Raw genomic sequence first — 23,851 nt, forward strand, 5'->3', positions numbered from 1 at the left:
TATGCAGTACAAACAAATTGAAACAACCCATTGTATTGCTTGAGTTTCTACTATAAAACGCTTTTCACATACGGAAGTCTATAGTGCAGTTCTGTGTGTCAAAGCAAATAGAAGACCCATAAACTACCAAATGTCACATGTGACGCAACAATGTAATGATTTTTAACTTCTTCGTAACAAAAAGTGCTATATTTTTAGAAGCACAGTGACCAGCATCGAATCGCTATTTTCGGCCGATAAAAAATTTTCATCATCTTAATAAGAAATATTATTTAAATAATATTTAGAAATATATTGACTCCGCTATCGAATTGCTTTTCTCGCTGACCACCGTCAATTAAGAGGCAGCGAAAGGCTCAGGTTAAACAGATACTGGGGCATTATTTATTGATTTTTGAAAGAGTAACTAGTACCCTTCACCGACTACTGGTGGACTCCAAACTCAAAATCGCTTCAAGTCAAATTGTAAATTGAAAACAACATGTGAGACCTTCCCCCTTCAAATTTAGCAAAAAGTAAGATTACGTTCATTAATGGGTAATATAAAGTAATTTATTTAATTCTGAATAAAGTAATTTATTTAAATCTGAATATTCTGAATATCTGAAAAATTATAACCTATTATCAACACAGATACTTGAGATGGATACATGTGTCACTCACTGAATGGTACTAAATCTTTTCAAAATGTCACCAGCAATCAAAGGGTTTAGTTTTTATGAAGTAACAAATCTATTTTTCCTCTCTTTCAATTTTGTTCCCAGCAGCACAATTATGCTGCCTGTCGCTGATTCATTGCAAGCTGTTTCATTGCGATTTGAGAATACCAATGATTTTTAATTACTATATATCGTTAACCCATATTAAAAACAACTCATTGCCACGTTTTGTCCAGCACTCGATTTGCAATGTAGCCACCGCACGGTTGTTTGATAAGATCATTTATTAGTTTTTCTAACAAAACATTATATAATGTTCAATTCTAGACCTGAAAATACCAACAGCTATCACACTAATAAACTGTATATGCACATATATTTTGTAGCAATTTTTATTATAGAGTTTCGTTTCTATATCAAATTATTCATCTTTTCTGCATTTTTGTTGGTAATTTTTATTCTATAAACTGTACATTTGTGTGCAAATTGAGGGCGCTATTTACATATATTTTAAATTTAGATTAGCCAAATAATATGAGTTATATCTTATATTTCATCATCAACAGTTTTTTTTAAAATTTCTTTTTAATGTCTACCTCTTCTAAGAATGCAAACAAGATTTAAGATAAATAATGCCATCATTGTTCAAATTTTCTTAAAAATGACTCAGTTTTACATGCCATCAAACAACCGTGACCGGGGTATGTACTGCAATAAAATCGACGGAGAGCAGTACATTGCAACACATGCTTGGAATGTTTGGCACTGAGCGAAGATTGTGAATCATGCATATCGTTATGATTTTGGCAGAATGTTGAATAGCGATTCGTCTGTTTGTTATAATCATACTACGCATCAATTCTCTTGAATTTAAGAACTGAGATCAGACGGTGCGGTACATACGCCGTCCATCAGATCCATGTTCGTTCAAGAGAATCCATGCGTATAATATGATTTTACAAACAGACGAATTGCAATGGGATATTCCATTTGAAATCCACACTACCCCTGTGGAAGATTTTGGAAATATCTTCTACAGGGGAGTATGAATTTTAAATGGAATTATCACACTAACCAACTCCTTTTGCCTAATGTTCTAATAAATTCCATTTGAAATTCATACTCCCCCTGTGGTAGATATTTCTAAAATCTTCCACAGGGGTAGTGTGGATTTTAAATGGAATAGCCCAATTCGGTATTCTGCCAAGATCATAATACAATCCGATTAAGGAGCCACGGACACTACTGTGTGCTGAAGGAAAAAAGGAATAGTTTTTGTTTAGAACATGTGGAGAAAAATAAGGTTATTTGTATTTGCTTTTGTTCCGAAGAAAAACTGTCTTTCGGACATTGGGTACACAGCAGAGAAGGTATCTTACCCTTCCCAGAATCCTTTACAACATGACGCATAACTTCATTACGGCAAATGACACCCATATTACTTTGTACAGGTTCCCATTTTTTATGTTGAGCATATACTGATTATTAGTGATTAAGCATGTGAGTCGATAGTCAAGAAATAAACATATTTTGCAAGTCTGGATGTGCTCTGCTCATTGAGGTACCTTTTATCACTATCGACCAAAATGTTACTCCTAGTAGGTAGCAAATCAATACAGAAAATTGAAATTGAAATGTATTGTAGGAAGTATAAAATATCTTCTCTGCCCAAATAAAAACAACAACAAAATTAATCCACATTTTTTCTGATTTTATTTTGTTCAATGAAAATTAAATTTCTAATTCTCTTTTTCTCTCCATTTCCTTCCGCAGGTGTCGGTTGTGCCGCCGTTGCTATCGCTTTCTATGTTGACTTTTACTATAATGTGATCATTTCGTACGCTCTCTATTATTTCTTCGCGTCTTTCACGCCTGTGTTACCCTGGAGTACATGTACGAATAAATGGAACACTGAATTTTGCTTTGAACCGACAACGGGACCACGTGTAGTAAACGTAACCTACAATACGTCGATTTATGTCTTTGAAAACGGACAAAATATTACCACAAATGTTACGATCATAGACACCATCAATAAAACGGTATCGGCAGCAACAGAATATTATGAGTAAGTCACAATCACCCAGCAAACACAAAACGTGATTAAAACATTATAAAAAAATCCAAAAAGTTATAATCATAACGTTTTATATGGTATGAATGTCGAGTCTAAGAAAGACTAGGAAACATTTTAAAATAACTGTTATCAAATAATGTTAAAACATTGTTTTCTAAATGTTATTGTTGACATTTTCTGCCCAGCAATAAAACATGTTTTGTCAACTTTATAGGTTGACTAATTTCGCCTAAAAATAACTACACACTGGTAACAAAAGTTATGTATATATTATAAGGGCCATGAATCCAATTACTTCACTGAAATTTCAGTGATTCAAGACAAGTGGTTCATTGTATAATGTTAAAAACGAGGTACATTCTAGCGGCACATCTTTTCTTATCATAAATAACCTACCGCTTGTCTTGAATCACTGAAATTCCAGTGTAGTAACTGGACTCCTTGCCCCTATAATATACATAACTTTTGTTACCAGTGTGTTATTATTTTTGTGAGAAAAATGCAAATATAGTAATAAATGTATCAAGGGGTGTAGCGTCCAACGTCATTTGTTGTGAAAACGTTTGAGAGCCTTTATTAGAATCGACAAACGTTTTCTGGTCACTTTTGTGAGCCCGTTTAAAACCGAAACGAAGAAAACTAAAAACGTGTTTGTGTTTGCTGGGCAGATATTTTTTCTTTAAATAGTGCGTAACGTCTTATTCTGGCAAGTGCTGTAGTCAAGCCTCTTATACCAATTTGTGCTTATGTCCATGACCCAAGCTACTTAAGGTTAAGAATAGTGCTTGCCACCTCAATCATAATCCCAATACTTACCTTAAACCCTTAATACTAATCATAATTCTCGCCCTAATCCTGACCTAAATCGTAATCCAAACATTATTCCTAACATAAACTTATTATCCTCTCCCTATATAATCTCTTGGTGGTGGAAGTTGTATACCCGTCACGCCCTTTACTCTTCCAACTTCTAAGTTTATGCACTTTTTGCTGGGACCTCTTTACCTTACTACTTGTTTTATTTTAACATAGTTGTTAACTTGACATTTCTGTCACACATTCTCACAAAAAGGGGTTTGCACACTCCGTTTTTTTTGTCAATGCACTGTTAAAACACTGTTTAAAAGTTCATGCAACACTGTTAAACAGGTAGGTGAGCTGAACAAGTGGTTGAATAACATGATTAACAGATTGTTTGTTTAATTATTTTGAAACAACTGCTGTTCCGTACGTATTTTGTTGTTTAAACTTCTGAACAGCGTTTCAACGGTGAACATATGGCCCCTTGTTAAATTTGTAACTATTTTTGCATTTTTCTCAAAAAATAATAACACACTGGTAACTAAAGTTATGTCATGATATTATAGGGGCAAGGAATCCGGTTACTACACTGAAATTTCAGTGACTCAAGACAAGTATTACGTTATTTATGATACGAAAAGAGGTACCGCTAGAATGTACCTCATTTCTTAACATTATAATGAACCACTTGTTTTAAATCACTGAAATTTCAGTGAAGTAGATGAATTCCTTGCCCCTATTATACATAATTTTTGTTACCAGTGTGTAGTTATTTTTTGAGAAAAATGAAAAATTAGTCACAAACCTTATCAGGGGGTGTAGTACCACCTTCAAGAATTAATGTTTATGGTATTAGGGACGCACCATTAGACTTCAAGGGAGTTAGAAAGTTTTGAAAAAAAAAAACTTCCACCACTATATGAGCAAAAAAAAACTTTCCCCACCAACCATTAAAAAAAAGCTTTCCCCACCTAACTGTGTATAAATGCATGAAATTAAAAAAAAACTTTGCCATTTTAAAAATTTCCAATATTGATTCTCACGTAAATACTCGATCCTTTTTCAGACGTGCAGTTTTACAGAAACACATGTCCAATGGCGTTGAGGATTTAGGTGGTATTGTTTGGGAGCTGACGTTATGTTTACTGGCCGTCTATCTTATCTGTTACTTCAGTATGTGGAAAGGAATTAAAGGATCTGGAAAGGTATTGTTCTTTATCTCCGGTCTTTATCATAGTGATTATGCTTTTACACTCTAAGAAATAAAGGTTCTAAAGTTGTCCTCTTAGAAGAACCCTTGGAGTGTCTCTAAAGAACCAAAAATGGTTCCAAAACCATCGAAAATGGTCCCCAAAATGTGATACAGAACCGTTTTGGTTCTTTAGAGAACATTTAAGGGTTCTCCAAAATTAAAGAACCTTTTAGAGGTGCAACAGGGGCTTCTCCTTAGAGGACAAAAAGGTTTTTATCTAGAACCTTTATTTCTTAGAGTGTAGTTTACGTTCGTTAGTCATGAGATTTTGGAGATGTCACATATGGATATTAATTATGCACCTTTTTGCCTTAAATTAGTAAACACTTTTGTAGGTCATGTGGTTCTTGAGTTATGATGTAAAGAGTGTCGAACCGAAAAATCGTAACAAAACGGAACATATCTCAAGAACCACAATACAATTAAGCAGTTTTTAAAGGTAGGCCTACATGATTTGCATTCAATACCCACTAAAATCTTCAAGGTGTAACTTTTCATTAATCTCCTAATCTAGACATTTAAAATTGACTTTTTGGAGTTGAACAACTATAACTACTCCGACACGCAGGTGGCGACTGCAGACGACAAGTTTCAATATATAATTAAAAAAAAAATTTCAGGATTTTCATGACAATATTTGTAATCAGCATGAAAAATGGATAAATATGAGTACAAACAAGCCTAGTATGTGTTGAGTGATTGTTGTGATAGCTCTTCATATTTGGTGAAAATATCTTAAAATTTTGACTTTTTATGTTAAATCCTCTGGCTAGCATGCAATGTTGATTTCTTTTTTCTGCAGGTAGTGTGGTTCACTGCAATCTTCCCCTATGTGGTTCTCTTCTGCTTGCTAATACGAGGAGTAACATTGCCAGGAGCAGGTGTTGGTATCAGATATTACATAACACCAAAGTTCCATAAACTACTTAGTCCTACGGTAATGTAAACTTCCTACTCAGTTGGTGTTGTCTTGTCACAAATACATCATGCAATTTGATTGGTTTTCAGCTAAACATTATGACATGATAGCGGATATTCATATAAGACAGCGTGCGCTGCCACACAACGGCGGCACAATTGATCCGTGAGTTCCCTTTTGAGCTATGTGTGCCGTTGACCCATATTCTTAATGCTTCTTTTCACGAAGGATCAGTACCGGACCAGTGGAAGCGTGCAATTGTGGTGTCCATACCTAAGAGTAGCCCACCTATATGGAATCAACTCAGACCTGTTTCATTAACAGATCATTTTGCTAAAGTGGCCGAATCTTTCATCACAGACTGGTTAATGAATGAAATTGAACAACAAATTGATGATGGACAATTTGGGAACCGTTAAAGGAAGATCCACAACTCATTATTAAGTCAAACCTATTAATAACATAATACAGCATACTGAAAAAAAAAAAGCATGTCTCGTATTATCATTACTGATTTCAGTAAAGCGTTTGATCACGTGGATCATAATATTGCCATCCCCAAATTATTGCTAAAATGGGTGCTTTACCCGCTGCCGTACCATGGATATGCAAATTTTTGTCTAACAGAATACAATGTATTAGATATCATAATACATTGTCAGAGTGGGGCGCAATCTGTTTTTATTTATTGATTTTTATTCTCTAAATCAGTACCATATAATTTCATTCCATATCATCTTATTCAACTCTACATAATAGCTGGGATCTTCTTTGGGAGTATTTTTTAAAAGCATTGAAATTAAGATTTAAAGATTGTAATATGTTAATACTTTTTGATACTAATGGTAGTTTCTTCAGATTAGTGATATGCCAAACACGTTCTTAGTGAAAATGAGGGTGCGGGGGTGTGCGGCAGATTCGGGTTTAATAATTAGCCATTTAGCTTAGATTATGGTTGTATTTTCAGCCATTTTGTTAACTTTATTAATGGCCCTAAATTTCACGAGAATTTAATTTAAGAATATTTTTTGCCAATTTTCTCAAATGTAAATTTTTCATAGTTTTGCAGTAAATTTTGCAATTTTTTTCTCCAAAATTGATAGGCCTGTATACTTTCGGATCACTTTTTGTCAAATTTTAGTTTAAAGTCGGGTAATTTGTCGGCGTTCTAGCCGCATATCCCCACAAACCAAAATTGAGATCCAGGGCATGGTACAACCTTATCAAAGACATCTTTTAAGTTCAATGTTGATTTTGTTTACAGCGTAGATAGCAAAGATGGACCTCTGCATTGTAAGAGAAAAGATAAATTACAACTATATTGATAAAAAGAAAATACAATGGAAACTCTCCTACCATTCATTTACCAGAAAATAAATTAAAAAACAGAATACAAAAATAGAAAAATAAGAAAGGGAAAGGAAATATAAAGAAAGAAAGTAAATGAAATAATTTAACTCCTTTTAAAAGGTATCACTTGTTTTTCCACACACTATCTGTCAAATGGTTTCAATTACCAGCGGCTCATTATAATTATAGGGTCACTGCAAAATGATATCATGGTTTCTCATTTCAGCAGCATACACAGTGAGCAGCATATCACTTTCACTATATCGTTTTCAAATATCATGTTCAAAATATCATTCTCGGAATATTATTTATAGTTTTTATTTTTGAATTTCAACAAATTAAAATTTGGTTTGCTTACTATTTCTTTTAATGTAGCAACGGAAAAGCCCGCCCTTTTTTATTTTGCTTGATACATTTTTGTTCAAATAAACTTTAGTGTTGATAAGGGCAAGTAAAAATAAAAATATGTTTCTCGTCCAGGTTTTTAAAATGTATGAGGATGAGGGGCTTATTATTTTCTATTTTTTATTGGAAAACGACGCTAAATACCTGTATTTGGCACCATATTTTGGGTATTCGACATACAGATTGATATCTGAGAAAAAGGAGGATGGAGACCCTTTTTTTAAAATTGTTTTGAGAGGTAGGCCATGCACTCTGGTGACCACAAAACTCTTCTTAAATGAAGTATTATGCATTTACAAAGCCGTAAAATAAGTTTCCACTTCTGAAACATCTTTTTCAACAAGTTATAACTGAAAGTTTACAAAATAAAAAGAAATTTGAAAAATCTTTAAAAAAGGAGGAGGGCGCGGACGAGAAACATGTATCTTTTTTTACTCGGCCTAAAATTATTCTTTTGTATAAAGGTACTCTCATAATCTTCAGTAAAGAAGGGTCCTCTAATATTACTTGTATTCTGATAAAGTATTAACTGGGATATTAGCACTATTGAGATTGAAATCTTGTTTTTCATTGCTATATAGATGAGTCAATTTTTAAATACTTAAAAGTATAATAATGGATGCATCAAGACAAATTTTGGAACACCAATGTTTTTTTCCTGCTACTGTCTATGAATCTAGTGAACAAATATCCAAAAAGGGAATCGGGGAATCATGCTAATTTGCATAATTCAATAATGGTCGCCTAATTAATGCAGGGCACAAATTTCAAAATTGGGCGAATATGGATTTAAAAAAAACATCTGTTTGTATTCCTGTCATTACTAGAATTCAGAAAAAGTATATTTCGACATATCTTCAATGTACAGTTCTTGAGTTATAGGCATGAAGGTCAAATGTCAAATTTTGGTCCCCACCATGATTGTCCTCAGGGGTAAAAAATGTTAAAAATCAAACGTTAATTGACTCGTCTAGCAAGTTTGCTGTAGCTTTAATGAAAAAGATTTATAATGCTTAAACATTTATCAGAGGATGATTTAAGCACTACCCATTACGCCACTATGTTGACTTGCGGTTAGCACAGCTGTGTGAGTGAACATGACACCACTGCTTGCACGTCCACTGCATAGACGTGCATGGTTAAATTTGAATTTGGACTGATATATTTACAATAAAAACACATTCAAAATGCTGGTCGATTTCACATTTTATGTTATCTACAGGCGGTGTGAATTATCCTTTATGCATACATCACTTTTGTTCTGAAATCGACCAAGTAATAATGACACACACACAACATCTTTTACACAGAATTCAATGGGACTTGAAAAGTAAAGTGGCAGTTGAAACTCTAGTGATAACACTTTTGCAGTGCATGATGGGGCTTCCTTAAATCTTCCTCTGAACATTTATTGACAATGATTTTATTTTGTTATAACAGGTATGGGTAGATGCAGCAACACAAATATGTTTTTCTCTTGGACCCGGTTTTGGAGTCTTATTAGCCTATGCCAGTTACAACAAAAAGAATAACAACATATACAGGTAGGTAATGGTGTAAATGGTATATGGTGTGTGGAGGGTACTCAGTACTATGACTTTATAATAAATGGAAGCGCCCCATTTTCAACTTTCAGCTTTTGCATCAATGACCCATTTAAGGCCAATTTTGGTAATATGGATGAGTCCTTTTTCAAACTTGTTCATTTTTTCCCCTGAAACAGCCCAATTTTATCTAACTGTAGCCAAAATGGGCGGAGTATACAAAAGATATGGGAGTTGTATTTAAAAATACAGTGGACTCTTTTAGTGATGGTTGAACCCATGACCTCCGATTGCCGTTAAGAGAAGGGATAGTTTATGAAATTTGGTCAAATTTTATAATCCCCTTATTGTCTTTACAACATGGTTTAAACATGCACCCAACAAGTGTGATAACATTGCACCTGTTACCTGTAAAATATTCATTGGTTTTGAATGTTTGTTTAAAAATTACCCTTTATATAACATAAAATTTAATAATTTTAATGATTTTCTGTAAAACGTTTGTGCTATGAAAAAGCCAATTCAAATGTCTGATTAATATTCTTTCATCTTTCCAGAGACGCACTGCTGACAAGTTGTATCAACTGTGGCACAAGTTTTGTAGCTGGCTTTGTAGTGTTTTCAGTCCTGGGTTATATGGCTGTAAGGAATAATGTCGATATCAAAGATGTGGCAACAGAAGGTAAGAACAGGTTGGACTACAATGGCCCCATCCCAATAGCATAGTTCAATAAACCACAATTGAACACTCTTAGTGCAAAATTTGACCTCAAGTTGCAGAGTACGAGTTTTTGTACCCAAATTTTCTAAGGTCGTTCAATGAATGTACAAATGTATTGGGGTTAAAGAACTGTGCCCTGATAGATGAACATGTTGTGGATTCTAGTGTAAGATTAAATGAAGATGGAGACATTTAGCAGGCCTAAATGGAAGCAAAAAGTAACTAAATTGAGACCAAAACTTATGTGTGTCATTTGCATCGGAAAAAAATAAAATAAAGTTTCACAAATTACTGTATTTGAAAGTATATACATGTAGTTTTATCCTTATTATCCTTCATTATACTCATTGCTAATCTTAATCAAATTTATCTTAATTTTAATGCATTTTACCAGGGGCACTACTTTGAGAAATGAGTTATTAGCACTTTGTGGCTCTATTATAAAAAGACTATTTGAAGTGGCTTATGATGTGGCAACTCATAAACCAATATTGTTTCGTATCATCCTATATTGTGCATATACCGTAAAAACTCGTTAGTTAGCATATGTGCTTACTATCGAGCACTTTTGTAACATGCAAACATGAAGAGCCCCATCCACAAAAGTGTAAAGGGTTTTGAGCAAATCATCGATACACATAGTTATATACGAACAAGCAAACCTACAAATTTGTGTCTCAACCTCATTAACTCAGTTGGTAAAGCGCCAGACTGTGGTACAATTTCATGTTTTCAAAAGCGCTTGATAGTAAGCACATATGCTAAGTATCGAGTTTTTACGGTAGCTCATCATATGCTTCTTATATGCAGGTCCTGGACTGGTGTTCGTAACATACCCAGAAGCTCTTGCGACAATGCCAGGATCAACATTCTGGTCAATACTGTTCTTTCTTATGCTCATTACTTTGGGTCTTGACAGTTCGGTAAGTTGCTTTGATCAAAGCATGATTTTAAGATTGGCAGCCTTGTGACTATTAGTCATGATATTGCCCTTACCGATTTTGAATGCCTTCCTCTTGAATGTCTTCCTGTTGTACCTCTGCTCTGTTGTATTCTTCCTGCTGTATTCTTAAACAGTCCGGTCCGACTGCCTGATGAGGAAATACTGCCGAATCAGGCAGCATGTTGCCGAGTCAGGCAGCATGGTATCAATGCAATGCTCTATGCATCTTTTAATATACCATATTTCTTGGTTTAGAGTAAAGAAGTAGGTAAAATATATAAAATTATCAATGGATGTACAATAAGTAGTATTTTTTCATCAATTTTAGTTAAAATAAAGTTAATTTGCATATTTAAATCAAATTTTTAAAAAGCGTTAGAAATTGTTTTGTTATTTAAATTATTTTCCTCCCGGTGGAATTTTTTTGGTCCGGTGAAAAATTGTCAACTTACATGTAGCTCATGTGTGTCAAAGTAAAATTTCCACCGATCTTTTATAAAATCACCATGAACAATTTAGTCCTTAGTCTGTCAAATTCGGAAGGGTTACCAAAGCCTGTGTTGCCTGACTCGGCAACATGATGCCTGATTCAGCAGTACTTCCTGATCAGGCAGTCGGACCGGACTGTTAAACATATTCAGTATTCTTATTTTTTTTTGTTATGTTCATGATATATTCATTTTAGTGGTTTGACTACTACCCACCACATATTTATTGGGCAATAAGCCATATTTAGAATACTGATCTGTAAATGAGAAGATGAATAGTAGTATTCAAACCACTAAACATATCCTTTATACTATATTAGAATACTAATATGCAAATAACTTCACTTGAGACAATTATTAGTGGTTGGAATACTAGAATTAGTATACCAACCACTTGACTAGTATTGTGATAATGTAAATAATAATGCTAGTGTTTTGATTTTTGAATACTAATTATGTATATGAGAATGCCAGTGCAATTACCTTCCGAATACTATGAGAAGACTATAGGGCTATTAATTGCCTCTACTGTTTCTGTGTCTACAATTAACAGTATTTTTAGATTGATAATATGTGCTGAAGGCCTGTTCATGTTGCTCTGCTGCTGCTGCTGCTGCTGCTGATGATGATGATAATGAACAGCATGGTGATGACGTTAATAATAGTTACTATAATAGTGATGATATCATGATGATATCATGATGATGGTGACAATGACCATAATGTGTATGATGTTGATGATGATGTATGCAATGAAGCTGAAGAACCTGATGGATATCTTTGTTTTTTGTAGATAAAATGTGTTTTAACTCCATTTATTAACCTCATTTATAATGTCTGTTTCTTTTCAAGTTCGGTGGTTCGGAGTCCATTTTGACAGGTTTGTCAGATTTGTTTCCAAACCTCATCAAAGAACACAGGGAGATTTTTGTGGGTTGTCTTTTCACTCTCTACTTTCTCATTGGTCTTGCATTCACATCACAGGTAAGTTATTTCTTCAGCATTTACTATGGACCACAATGGCCTCATCCCAATGGCATAATTCAATAACCTCAATTAAACAATCAGAGCGCAAAATTTGACCTCAAGTTGCAGAGTATGAGGTTTTGTACTCAAAATTTCAAAGGTCATTCAATGAATGTACAAATGTATTGGGGTTAAAAAACTGTGCCCCTGATAGATGAGCATATTGTGGATTCTAGTGATTTACATGTTGCAGAATTTAATAAATAAAATAAATGTAGATATTTATAAAGCGCTTTATATTTATTCAGCCGTCATTAGAATATGTTGGAACCATATTTGCTGCCTACAAATGGCGCAGGGTTCATAAGTACAATGACTGTGGCTACCCCTAACAGCTTCCCATTGCACCTGTGTGGGGTGAGGCAAGTCAGGCTAAATGCCTTCCCCAAGGGCGCAACATGGTGGTGGGACTGGGACTCGAACCAACGCACATCGCACAAGCTCTCAGATTATGAGTCCAAGGCCATTACCACTGAGCCACCAATATGTGTGTGTGCATAAGGGTGTGTGGGCAGAAATGTAGCTTTGCAAATGCTGTTTCCAATATTATAACTATATAAGAAACTGAAAATTGAATATGTCCGACTTCAGACTGAATTTGCTTGATCACATCACATTTGTGCAAATTATTTGTTTCAACACTTAAATAACATTATGTTAGAATGTTTTGCACAAAGTTTTCAAAAATGCTTTTGAATATTATTAAAATGTTTATACCCTTCTAGGGAACTACAGTGTCCTTTGACCATTTGTTAATATTTCTTTTGTTTTCAGGGTGGCATATACATGGTGACATTATTTGACAACTTTGCTGCCTACTATTCCATACTGTTCTGTGTATTATTTGAGGCACTTGGTGTAGCTTGGTTTTATGGTAAGTAATGGTTATCTCACTGCAAAAACAAGTGTTAATAGATTAACACTATTCGAGTAACACTTTTTAAACATGTTAAACAGTTAACATATATAATGTTAAAATATTAACAATTGTGTGTTAAAATATAAACACAATTGTTAATATTTGAACCACATTAACGGTTTAAAAAGTGTTACTGAAATATTATTAATCTATTAACACTTGTTTTTGGAGTGTTGTTAACGCATTAAAGCATTTAAAAATCAACATCGTCATTTAATCATAGTGTTAATAAAAGTATGAAAGTGTTAATATTTTAACAATGTTAATATTTTAACACATTAACATGTTTAAAAGTGTTACTCAAATAGTGTTAATCTATTAACACTTGTTTTTGCAGTGCAGCTGAATAAGTGGTAGCATTGAAATTAATATCATCAGATTTCCAAGTTAATCAAAAGCGGTTGTCAGATTCAGCAGTTTGCTCATTCGGAAAATTGTAGAATCAGTTTCTTGCACCTTTGTTAGTAGCAAAGCTGAATGTCATGTATTAAAGACAAAATTAGACATTTTACATGAAATTGTAATATTCAGTAGCTAAATTAGCTACATTGTAAATATTGCTGTTTTCCTTGTTTTTTGAAGAAAAAAATGCAAGAAATGCCTATAAATGATAATTTAAATGACTTATCCTTAACTTTTAAGCAATTTATACACAATTATAATTTTGTACACTTTCGCTGGGATCACTGAATGAGCCTTTTAAGTTTATAAAAAAAAGTTGTTACATTACGATTACTTATTACGAAGAAACTAATTTTTAAAGGCTACCAACAAATGAAATAGGTAGTCATCCTATTGGGCGAGGGGGCACTGACCATGATGGGGGGGACTGGGCCTGTTGGGGTGGGGCACAAGTCATTTTTCGACAATTTTCCTATGAAATTTCTAACTTTTGAAATCGATTGGGGGGCCCTGGTCTCCCTATGATACTATGCCACTGAAAACTTACTTTCAATAACAATTGCATACTATATTTTTCAAACATAAGAAACTGTCTTTTTTAATTTCCTGCAGGTCTTGAGTGGCCACCAACAGCTAGGATAACACGGGACATCAAGGACATGTTAGGGTTCTACCCAGGGACTTTCTGGCGTATCTGCTGGTCTGTCATTAGTCCTCTTTTCATTCTAGTAAGTAAATGTCACTTTGGCAAATTTTGTCCAGATTAGGCTAATCCATTTAAAGTCTACACTCCCCCTGTTGACAATTTGCAAATGGAATTACAGCTGTAGCACATTAACCAACTCTATTTGAAATTCACTCTCCCTTAATTAGTTGAATCTTTTGCAGAGTGTGTTTGAAATTCACACGAAGCTGATCATTTTGTGTTCATTCCATTTAAAATTCATACTCCCCCCATGGAATATAATTATTTCCAACATTTTCCACAGGGGGAGTGTGGATTTCAAAATCAATAGCCCATTACATTGCCTCTGCCTTACACAATGTTTTCATTTTCACGTCACAATTTGAGTTCCACCTTTTTATCCGTCATTGAGGTGACCACATAAACAGGTGGTCATATGACCAGATGGAATTAATATAAATGACCCAATGATCTAGATCCTATAGATGAGTTGACTTCATTGCCTGGCAGTATGCTCGCAATCGCACATCATCACAATTTCCATTGTGTTTTGCCTGGCAGTACGCGCGCATCATATTTTGTTCACAGCCAGTGCTGTTAAAACTCCCACCGCATCACAATAAGGTTATTGAACAGTATAGTGGTTGTATGCAGTTCGCTCAAGCATATCGATATTACCAGTCCCTTGCATTTGTTGATGAACATTGAGGTCAACTCATCTATAAAGAAACCTTTGCCAAATGTTCACAGCCTCACTACATGGGTTATACTACTACTGTCTGTTCAATTAGCTTAGATTCTTGAATTTGTAAGATATTTGAAAAAATAAAAAATTGTTGCCAAAGTCATCAAAGAAAAGTGTTATCACAGCCTTAGACCTAACGTGATTTATACTTTTCAAATTTAATTTAAAACCCCATTTCTTTTCAATTTTGCCTCATTTTAGGCAGTTACTTGGGTCCACCGAAAGGGTTCGCGACCTTTTTACAAATCGAGTGGGACGGTCCATTCTCAACTTAGGGCATAGACCCTATCCAATTTAGCAAAACAATATGTCCACCAATCTGTCCTGCCATTTCAATTGTTATACTGTTCCGGTTATTGGATAGGTTCTATAGGTGATGATGGTCCACCGGTTTTGTTACACGAAATTATATGGCGCGATTACGTTTTATGCATAACATTATTCTGAGCATTATTTTTTCTTAAACAATGACATTAAAATTATGGATTTCGTTCTTATTTCAACTGGTTTACAATGTAAATTGAGTTTTGTTTAATACCACCATTCCTTCCCAAGAATATCAGCATTCGCTTGACATTTTCAGATACAGTGACTTTACAAGAATTGTTTTCTGTAACCTGATTGTTTTAAATAATATTTTCTTGTACAAAAGTTCTTTTGTTTCACAGTTTTGTCAGTTTGTTTCAACAAACAAAAGCGAAATAACAAATTGAAAATAAATGTGTAGTTTTATAATAGGCCTATAGGCCTACACCTTCTCAGACCCATTCACAGACCCATTCGCACAATAAATAAATAAATAAATAAATAAATAAATAAATAAATAAATAAATAAATAAATAAATAAATAAATAAATAAATAAATAAATAAATAAATAAATAAATAAATAAATATGCAAGGAATGTATTTATATAAGCTGAACCTATTTGAGAAAATCTTAGTTCATAAATAATAACGTAATGTTTCAACAGTAGGGTTTCAACACAAGTTAGGCATACTGGCCAATACTTTGCTGGACAATACTTCCTGATGCGGATGGTCGAATAAATACTATCTATGCGCATTGTGGCATTCGTCCCCATTGCTCTAAATGGATTGATTCATAAAAGTTTATGGTACCTGACGTTCTACGGCTTTTTATAAAAATATCGCGGGAAAAGACCAAAATTAAATAGAAATTGGGTTTTAAATTGAACTTTAGAATTTTAAAAGTATAAATCACGTTAGGTCTAAGACTGTGCTAACACTTTTCTTTGATGACTTTGACCACAATTTTTTATTTTTTCAAATATCTTAAAAATTCAAGAATCTAAGCTAATTGAACAGACAGTAATGACTACAGGCACTATTTAGCATGTTTAGCTGAGTTACTGCTTTGATTTGGCTGAAAGAAGCATTATATTTTGTCCATGTTGAGCATACATGTATAACAAAGGTAAAAAAAAACAAAAAATCATATGCAAATGCAGAAAACTTAACAATGCAAACATTATAATTGTTTTTTTTCTTGTACTATAAATACCCTTTCTAAAAATGAAAATTATTTGATTGAGAATAAATTGATTAAAATTAACTTTTACTATTTTTGTTTTATTCTCAGGTTATTGTTAGTAATGGCCTTGCTAATTTCAATGGTCTAGAAATGGATGGTTATGTGTACCCACCATGGGCCATCGCAATTGGTTGGATGATCGCCTGCTCATCATTTATGCTAATACCGCTAGTTGCTATTGGTCAATTACTCATGGCAGAAGGCGGACTAAGAGAGGTAAGAATGGATACACTTATTGGCCCTTTGCAATCATGTGGTCTCTATTCTTACTCAGTGGGTGTGGCTTAGCTTACATAGGCATAGATCCCAGGTGGATGGGGGGATGGTCCATACAATCATCACCCCAATGTTGATACCTATGGTTTCTGACCAAATTAACCTCATATTTGGCCATTTTAGCCCCCAAAGTGCCAATTTTTGCGTGCTTCATGCGTATTTGTACTATAAACTTGTTCTGTTTCCAAAAGGTACTGGATTCCCTATACTTCAAGAATTTTTTTCCAACCCCGTCCCCCCAATGTCAAAAAGAAATCTATGCCACTGTTAGCTTGTAAGCACTGAATGTCATTGGTTCCTAGATGTTGTCTATCATATCGTTATGAATTCGGCAGACGGCCGAATCCGGATTCAGCTTTTTGTAAATTAATTTTTGGCATGCATTACTTTTGAATTAGGGAACAAGGGATCAATGCTTTACCTATAGAGGGCGGCATATCGATTTTTTAACGGTTATCGTCTTTGACCGTACTGTGAGTCACCGTTAGCTAACCCTGTATGCCGCCCTCTTTTGAATACTTTATATCATCTGATCTCCGTTAAAAAATTGACATGCTGCCCTCTATCATGTATAGCATTGATCCCTTATTCTCAAATTCAAAAGTAATGAATGCGTAAAATGAATTTACCAAAAGCGAATCCGGATTCGCCGTCTGCCAATTCATAACGATATGGTAGATGGCAGCAGCCTCGTCACTGCGGAACATGCTTGTTGAAGTTTGCACTAGCTGCAGTATGAAGTGTGCTGTAAGCATAATGCATACAGGATGTCAGTATACTCATATACAGCGTGTTTATACTGAGCGTACGGCTTTTTGAGCCGCTATTTTCCGGGCACAAAATACCGATCATAATCCGGCCACCGTTACCCAGCTTGTTTCTACTGAGACCAGAAAGCCGGGTCTCGCACGATGCAACGACGGCATTTTTTTTTTCCTGTAAACCGAAGTACGGAAAACAGATTTCAACGAGCGCAAGGCATGACGGTTGTATCCTAAATTTAAATGTCTACGAATGGTAGCTCATGGCATAGGACCTAATCACAATTTAGTGTTTTCGTTAATCCAAATTGCATTAATTTACCAGTGGATCTAGTAATTGGCTATTATGATAATTAATTTACAGCCAAAATATAACCAACTCATTAACTATAAAGAACTAGGCCTAGACATCAAGTTCATGCTAGTCACACATGTGGCCAGTGTATATAATATCAGAAAGAAGGAACCTACTACATTATAGGCCTATAATGCCCCTACTATAATACAAATAGAATATAAATCGCGTTATTTTTGCAACACACATGACCTCGACCCGCAACCGATCACACGGCTCGTTTCTACTGAGCGGATTACACGCTTTGACCGGCATGATCCACCTCAAGAGGTGGATCACTAAAGGCGAGCACATGACCCGGCATGACACGGCAACCGATTACCCAGATCGTTTCTACTGGGCTTGTTACCCGCCATGACCCGGCACGGCACGGCATGGCATGGCTTGGAATTTGGCCCTCAGTAGAAACACTCGGATAGTTTTGTTCCTTTTAGAATAAGGGGAGTTTTCATGACAGTAACTTAATTTTTCCTAAGTGAGAATGAATGATATGAATTTTTGTTTTGACAATCTTCTACCATGTGATAGACAATAGGCAAGTCCAGCTGTGTTGGCACCCACTACTCAAAATATTGGACCTACCTATCATCTAACACACAGTAGAGAGTGGATAGTCGAAAAGTATATATAAATTACTGTGTACTTGACCCTTCCACTTGCAATTTGCATGTTATGTTCCTTCCCGGGGGGGTACTCAAGTTTGGTTTTGGTAGGGACGTGCCGCTGAGATTTTGGAAGTGGACCCATAAATATACCAAAGTTTCAAGAAATTTGGACCCATTGATATACCAAAAGTCAAAATTTTCAGCCGAATTTAACCAAAATTGTCTTAGTTTTTACAAATTTTCCCAAAAATTTTGGCTAGATTAAGGAAAAATTGGGCTGTTTTCCGAAAAAATTGAGAGAATTTTGAAAAAAGGACCCATTCATATACCAAAATAGGCTTCAAAAAGGGGTCATTGATATACCAGAAGGCCGAAAATGCTACCCATGTTTGCGGCACATCCCTGTATGGTCATTTGTACTGAGTACCCCTCCCCCAGGTGTTCCTTACACATACGCATGTTTTAATTACAGCTTAACTTTGTAAAAGCATTCTGGAATGTTGCATTGATGCGCACAAAAAAGATGTTATAAAAAGAAAATGCACTTTTGCCCATGCATGTGCAGAGATAACCTTGTTTTTATTACAAGATAATCAATCTGTATAAAGGGTCAAGAATTCTGAAACATCAAGAATTTGTTTCAGTGCAAAAAAAGTTGAAGAATAAAAAATAACATGTAAAAAAGAAAATAGTCAGGCTCAAAATCACTGAATTCTGGGAGGAGTGAAGGGTGGGGGATCTGAAATTGTTTCTAAAATTGTGCATTTTTAAACCCCAAAGTGGATATGTCCCCAATTTATTTATGTTTTAACTGAGAGGTTCCCCCATTTCCCCCTGGTGCCATCAATGACACAATCTAATTTAACATACAACATTATAATTCTCTCATTTTTTCCAGCGATTTTTATATTGCATCACGCCTCGGAAACGTATCCAAGAGAACCACCGCCACCATATTATGAAGGGCAAGCAACAGCGCCACCCTATTACGAAGGCCAAGCAAATGGAGGGATCATGGACAATAAACCCATCGCTCATGTGTAAAGAAAGGACAATTCATGTTCATATAAGTGTGCCATTTATACAACATGTTCACTATACCTCACCTCACCTATATATGATAAGATGTGTATTTTGTTATCTGGCGAACGTGGTGAAAGTTGTGTCTGTATAATTGAGGGCTGTTTTTGAATTCCAGTGGTGTAGCTAGGGGTTTCCTGAGTGGGTGTTTTGACCATATTATGAAAAGGAGGGTAGGAGGATGAAAAAATGCAAGAAGAATGGGAAAAGAAAAGAAAATGAGGGAAATAGAGGAGAAAAAAGGAGGAAGAGGAAGACATAATAGACAATAGAGAAAAGAAGGAGGAAGTGTAAAGCACAGGTGGAAAGAGGAGAGAATCAGCAAAAACAACTAACTTTGAGGAAATTGCTCTCTTGTACCGATTTGACCAATGTATCCCGTTAATACGCGATGAAGGTGGGGCTTTGTGTTCCTTTCAGTTTAATGAGTGAAGCTTTGATGCGTAATTGTCCAATTGGATTACCTGTCCGTTGTTACAATTATGGGATGATTGACTAGCCAATTGGGATTCTGCTTCCGTGTTTATACTGTGTACGCCCCTAAAAAGGTAAACAAGTACTGTTCTTCTCAGCAAGCAAGTGTAGCCCTTTCCCCTGAAGCAATAATGATGACTACTCCACTGGTAAATTCAAATGCTAGCTGGATTGTTATGCACTTATATGTGGGGGGCAACAAAAGATGGAGAAAAACATTTGAAAATCTACCGGTATCTTTTGTCCTTATGAAATTGAGAGTAAATGATAAAGGTTACATTTTGACATTGCTATTTGCAAATTAAAAGAAACCTTTTTTTGAAAGTTTTATGTATAACATCACTGTTCGGAAATAGTGAAGTTAATTATGCTCAACTCAAATTCAACACAAAGTTTAAATTAATATAATTATTCTAACTACAACAATCAAGTAATATGGGTATTCTTTCAGTAATTTGTATAACTACCATATTTACAAAACAGCATTCAATGATTCAACTTTCAATTTCTGTAGATGAATCACGTAACTTTACCCTCCACTGATTGGTCAATCATAGCAAGGTCATGCCCTCTGACCTCTTGTATGACCTTGTCCTCCCCTGTTGATTATCCTAAGTCATAGAATAAGAACATTCCCTTGTGTACAATTTTATACAATACAAATTATATGTGATCATAAGAATTTTGTAATGACTAAAACTATATACTCCCCTCTGATATTTGTATACATGTAATTGGGGATTTTGAAAAAAAAAGTTAAAATTTTTTGAAAAGTGTTGCATTATGAGCAGATTAGTCTTGTGTTTTTTTCAATGAAAGCAGTACATACAAGAATGCTCTTGCAACTGGTGAAAAAAGAGTTTGATTTGACTTGCTTGGTTTTTGTATATCAACTGTGTAATTTTTATGTCCAATATATATTTTGTAATTTCCATTTGTATACTCTCCATAAATATGGTGGGACTCAGTACGACTCCAGGGGCATATCTAGGCCTGGAGCCTGGACACGAAGCTGGCCTGGATACGGTGCTGGCCCATCAGCCCAGAGTACAGGGGGCTGCCTAATAGGCCCCCTGGTGGGAACTAAGCTTTGGTGGGGTGCAGGTGCAGGAGGCCAGCCCCCAGAAAATCCTGGGTTTAAGATATTTTGAATACTGTATTTTGCCCCATTTTGTTGTTGTTGGTTGCTATACCCCTGGGGTGTGCACATCTCTCGAAACACCCTGGATATGCCCATGGACTAAACTTCCAGGCATGGCAGTGCTTAATGTAAGCCAAGATCTTCAGGGCCATTTGGGGCTTGGATTGAAATCTATGGGCCTTTTTTAATTTTTATGGGCCCAAACTCAAAATTGTAAAATTTAAATGTTATAATGGTCCACAATTTGTGACACTTTGTAAGATTTCAGACTCGTAAAATAATAACATGGACATAGGCCTAGGCACCCCCTCCTATTTTTTGACATCTTTATGTTGGTTTCTGACCAAATTAACCTTATATTTGGCCATTTTAGCCCCAAATGTACCATAAACCTATTATGTCGCCAAATGGTGTTGGATTCACAATTCTTTAAGAATTTTTTCATAACCCCATCCCCCAATGTCGAAAAGAAATTTACGCCACTGAACATGGATTACTGTTGAAGGTGTTATTGAATGATCTATGTTGATCTGTGACATCTTAACTCTCACCACACGGGTGTCGTCTGCAGATGACAAGTCTTTAAAAAAAATTAAATGCAAACATTTCACAATAATTGTACATTTTCATGACCATATTTGAAATCAGCAGGAAAAATGCATTAAAATGAATACAAACAAGCCTAGTATTGGTTCAGTGGTTCTTGAGATAGCTCTTGATATTTTGAGAAAATATCTCAAAACTTGGTCTTTATGTTGAAGCCTATGGCTATCAGGCAGAGCATTACGATTATTGCATTGATATCATATATCAGTTTGATAAGAAATTATTCTTTTAAAACACTTGAGAATGTTCTTGCAATCTTATTGGTTCTTACCCGTGTGATATGACATGATATCACACACCTTAGCGTGTGTGTGTCGACGCGATACTCGTACGCGCTATTTGAACCAATCGGAATGTGCATAGCAACAACAGGACTGGTCGATTCTAAGCCCTAGGTAATTCCTTGTAAAATGTAGGATTTAATTTGATTAAAATTTGGTATACTTATAATTAATATATTTATTTTCATTGAAATGTTTAAGAATGAGAATAAAGGTATTGTTTTTTTAGCGCTATCGTAGCATCTATCGTCTCATATAACATGGGCGACATCATTATTTTTGGCGTAAAACAACTCGGCTTCACCTCGTTGTTTTACTTAAAATAATGATGTTGCCCGTGTTATATGAGACGATAGACGCACGACAGCAGCTAAAAAGAATACCTTTATTCTCTTATTTTTAATTCAAGTGTGTCTAATCACTCGGTCTTTGAAATACTAATACGCTGGAAAGGATAACATTATTCTTACTCTAAAATAAACATTTATCATATTTATTAATGATTTTGTGAAATTTGAAGTGCTTTTTTCTGTTTATTTATTATAAATTGTTCATGTGGGTTGTGTTTATATCAATTTATTCAATTTTTTAAAGCGTTTTGTCAAAAATATATAGGCCTCTGATTGTGTCTAAAAAACCAAAGCCTGTTATAAAAGATGTAATTGGGGAGGTAAAGGGGCCATTGGTATTTTCAATTTATATAATGTGAAGTTTATAAAATGTGTCATTAGTATTCTCATAATAGTTAGTCTGTAGTCTATTCGCTGGTGTAGTGCATGTTAGAATATGACCGTTGCTAGGTCAACTGGCTCACACTTTCTTTGTTATGAACCACTGATGATCACAACACAAAGCCTATGGTAAATCAGAATTCGGAACAAGCGTATGAGCCTAGGCTTGAAACAGTAACTAATGGTTACTAACATGCACTACGACAGCGAATATGCCTCCCTCTAGGCCAGACAAAATATTGTGCACTTCCCATAATGCATTTCTCCCATTTCAATTTTCTGTTCTGCAACATAGTTCAAATGTACCGCACTGAAAAGAACACATGTAGATCTGGCAAAAACAAAATATGTATATTTCTTGACTATTGACCTATGTTTTGCCAGTTTGTTCCCCAAATGAAAACAAACAGGACATGTACAAAGTAATTATGCCATCACTGGTTCCAGAAAGAATAAGAAGCCTACATTAATTACTAGTCCATTGTTCTTAAATTGTTTATAAAGGTTGTCCCTGTGTATTGAAGGTGGTCCTTATTGTAATAAATTAAAGATGTATCAAATTTTGTTGACATTGTTACATTTTATATCAAATAATATAGAATTATCTATTGTCATATTGTATCAAATATTTTATGAAACCAATATAAATTTGTTGGTCGCAACACATAGTGGTGTAGAGTGATTTTTCAAAATTTTCTGTTTCACATAGTGGCGTAAAGATAAGGTTTAGAGCTAGCTATATCATATAATAGTTATTCCTATTAAACTATTGGGCTATTCCAGAAAATAGGTGCACACCCCCTATAGAGGAGTAACTTTTAAATCATAGAAATGTCTGGATTTCCAAGTCTGCTTTCTGAAAGCGACCGGAAGTCCAGTTGCCAATGTCACTTGAAAAAGCTTGGAAATCCAATTAAATGATGGAAAAATCACGGAAATGTTTAAAATGAGCTCTCAAATTGAGGATTTCTGATTTTGAACTATTTTCTGCGGATCTTTTGCCTTTGGACACTTTAAAAGTCTGGATTTCCAACAATCACGACTGGACAAAA

The 23,851-nt window shown here is 34.9% G+C and overlaps 1 protein-coding gene across 3 annotated transcripts in view; it reads left to right on the top strand.

The window, feature by feature from the left end:
* Positions 1-19,817, top strand: part of LOC140168117 (sodium-dependent dopamine transporter-like) — a 98,202-nt gene extending 78,385 nt beyond the window's left edge. For all 3 annotated transcript variants that reach the window (XM_072191423.1, XM_072191422.1, XM_072191424.1), the window contains exons 5-15: positions 2,433-2,727; positions 4,604-4,742; positions 5,592-5,726; positions 8,904-9,007; positions 9,565-9,689; positions 10,539-10,651; positions 12,012-12,143; positions 12,960-13,059; positions 14,119-14,234; positions 16,538-16,705; positions 19,385-19,817. In XM_072191423.1, the coding sequence (XP_072047524.1) occupies positions 2,433-2,727; positions 4,604-4,742; positions 5,592-5,726; positions 8,904-9,007; positions 9,565-9,689; positions 10,539-10,651; positions 12,012-12,143; positions 12,960-13,059; positions 14,119-14,234; positions 16,538-16,705; positions 19,385-19,660 (1,703 nt within the window). In that variant the 3' untranslated portion in view covers positions 19,661-19,817. The remainder of the gene's footprint in view (positions 1-2,432; positions 2,728-4,603; positions 4,743-5,591; positions 5,727-8,903; positions 9,008-9,564; positions 9,690-10,538; positions 10,652-12,011; positions 12,144-12,959; positions 13,060-14,118; positions 14,235-16,537; positions 16,706-19,384) is intronic.
* Positions 19,818-23,851: the final 4,034 nt, after the last annotated feature.

The sequence above is a fragment of the Amphiura filiformis genome, chromosome 13 (genome assembly GCF_039555335.1).
Source record: "Amphiura filiformis chromosome 13, Afil_fr2py, whole genome shotgun sequence".
Taxonomy (NCBI): Eukaryota; Metazoa; Echinodermata; class Ophiuroidea; order Amphilepidida; family Amphiuridae; genus Amphiura; species Amphiura filiformis.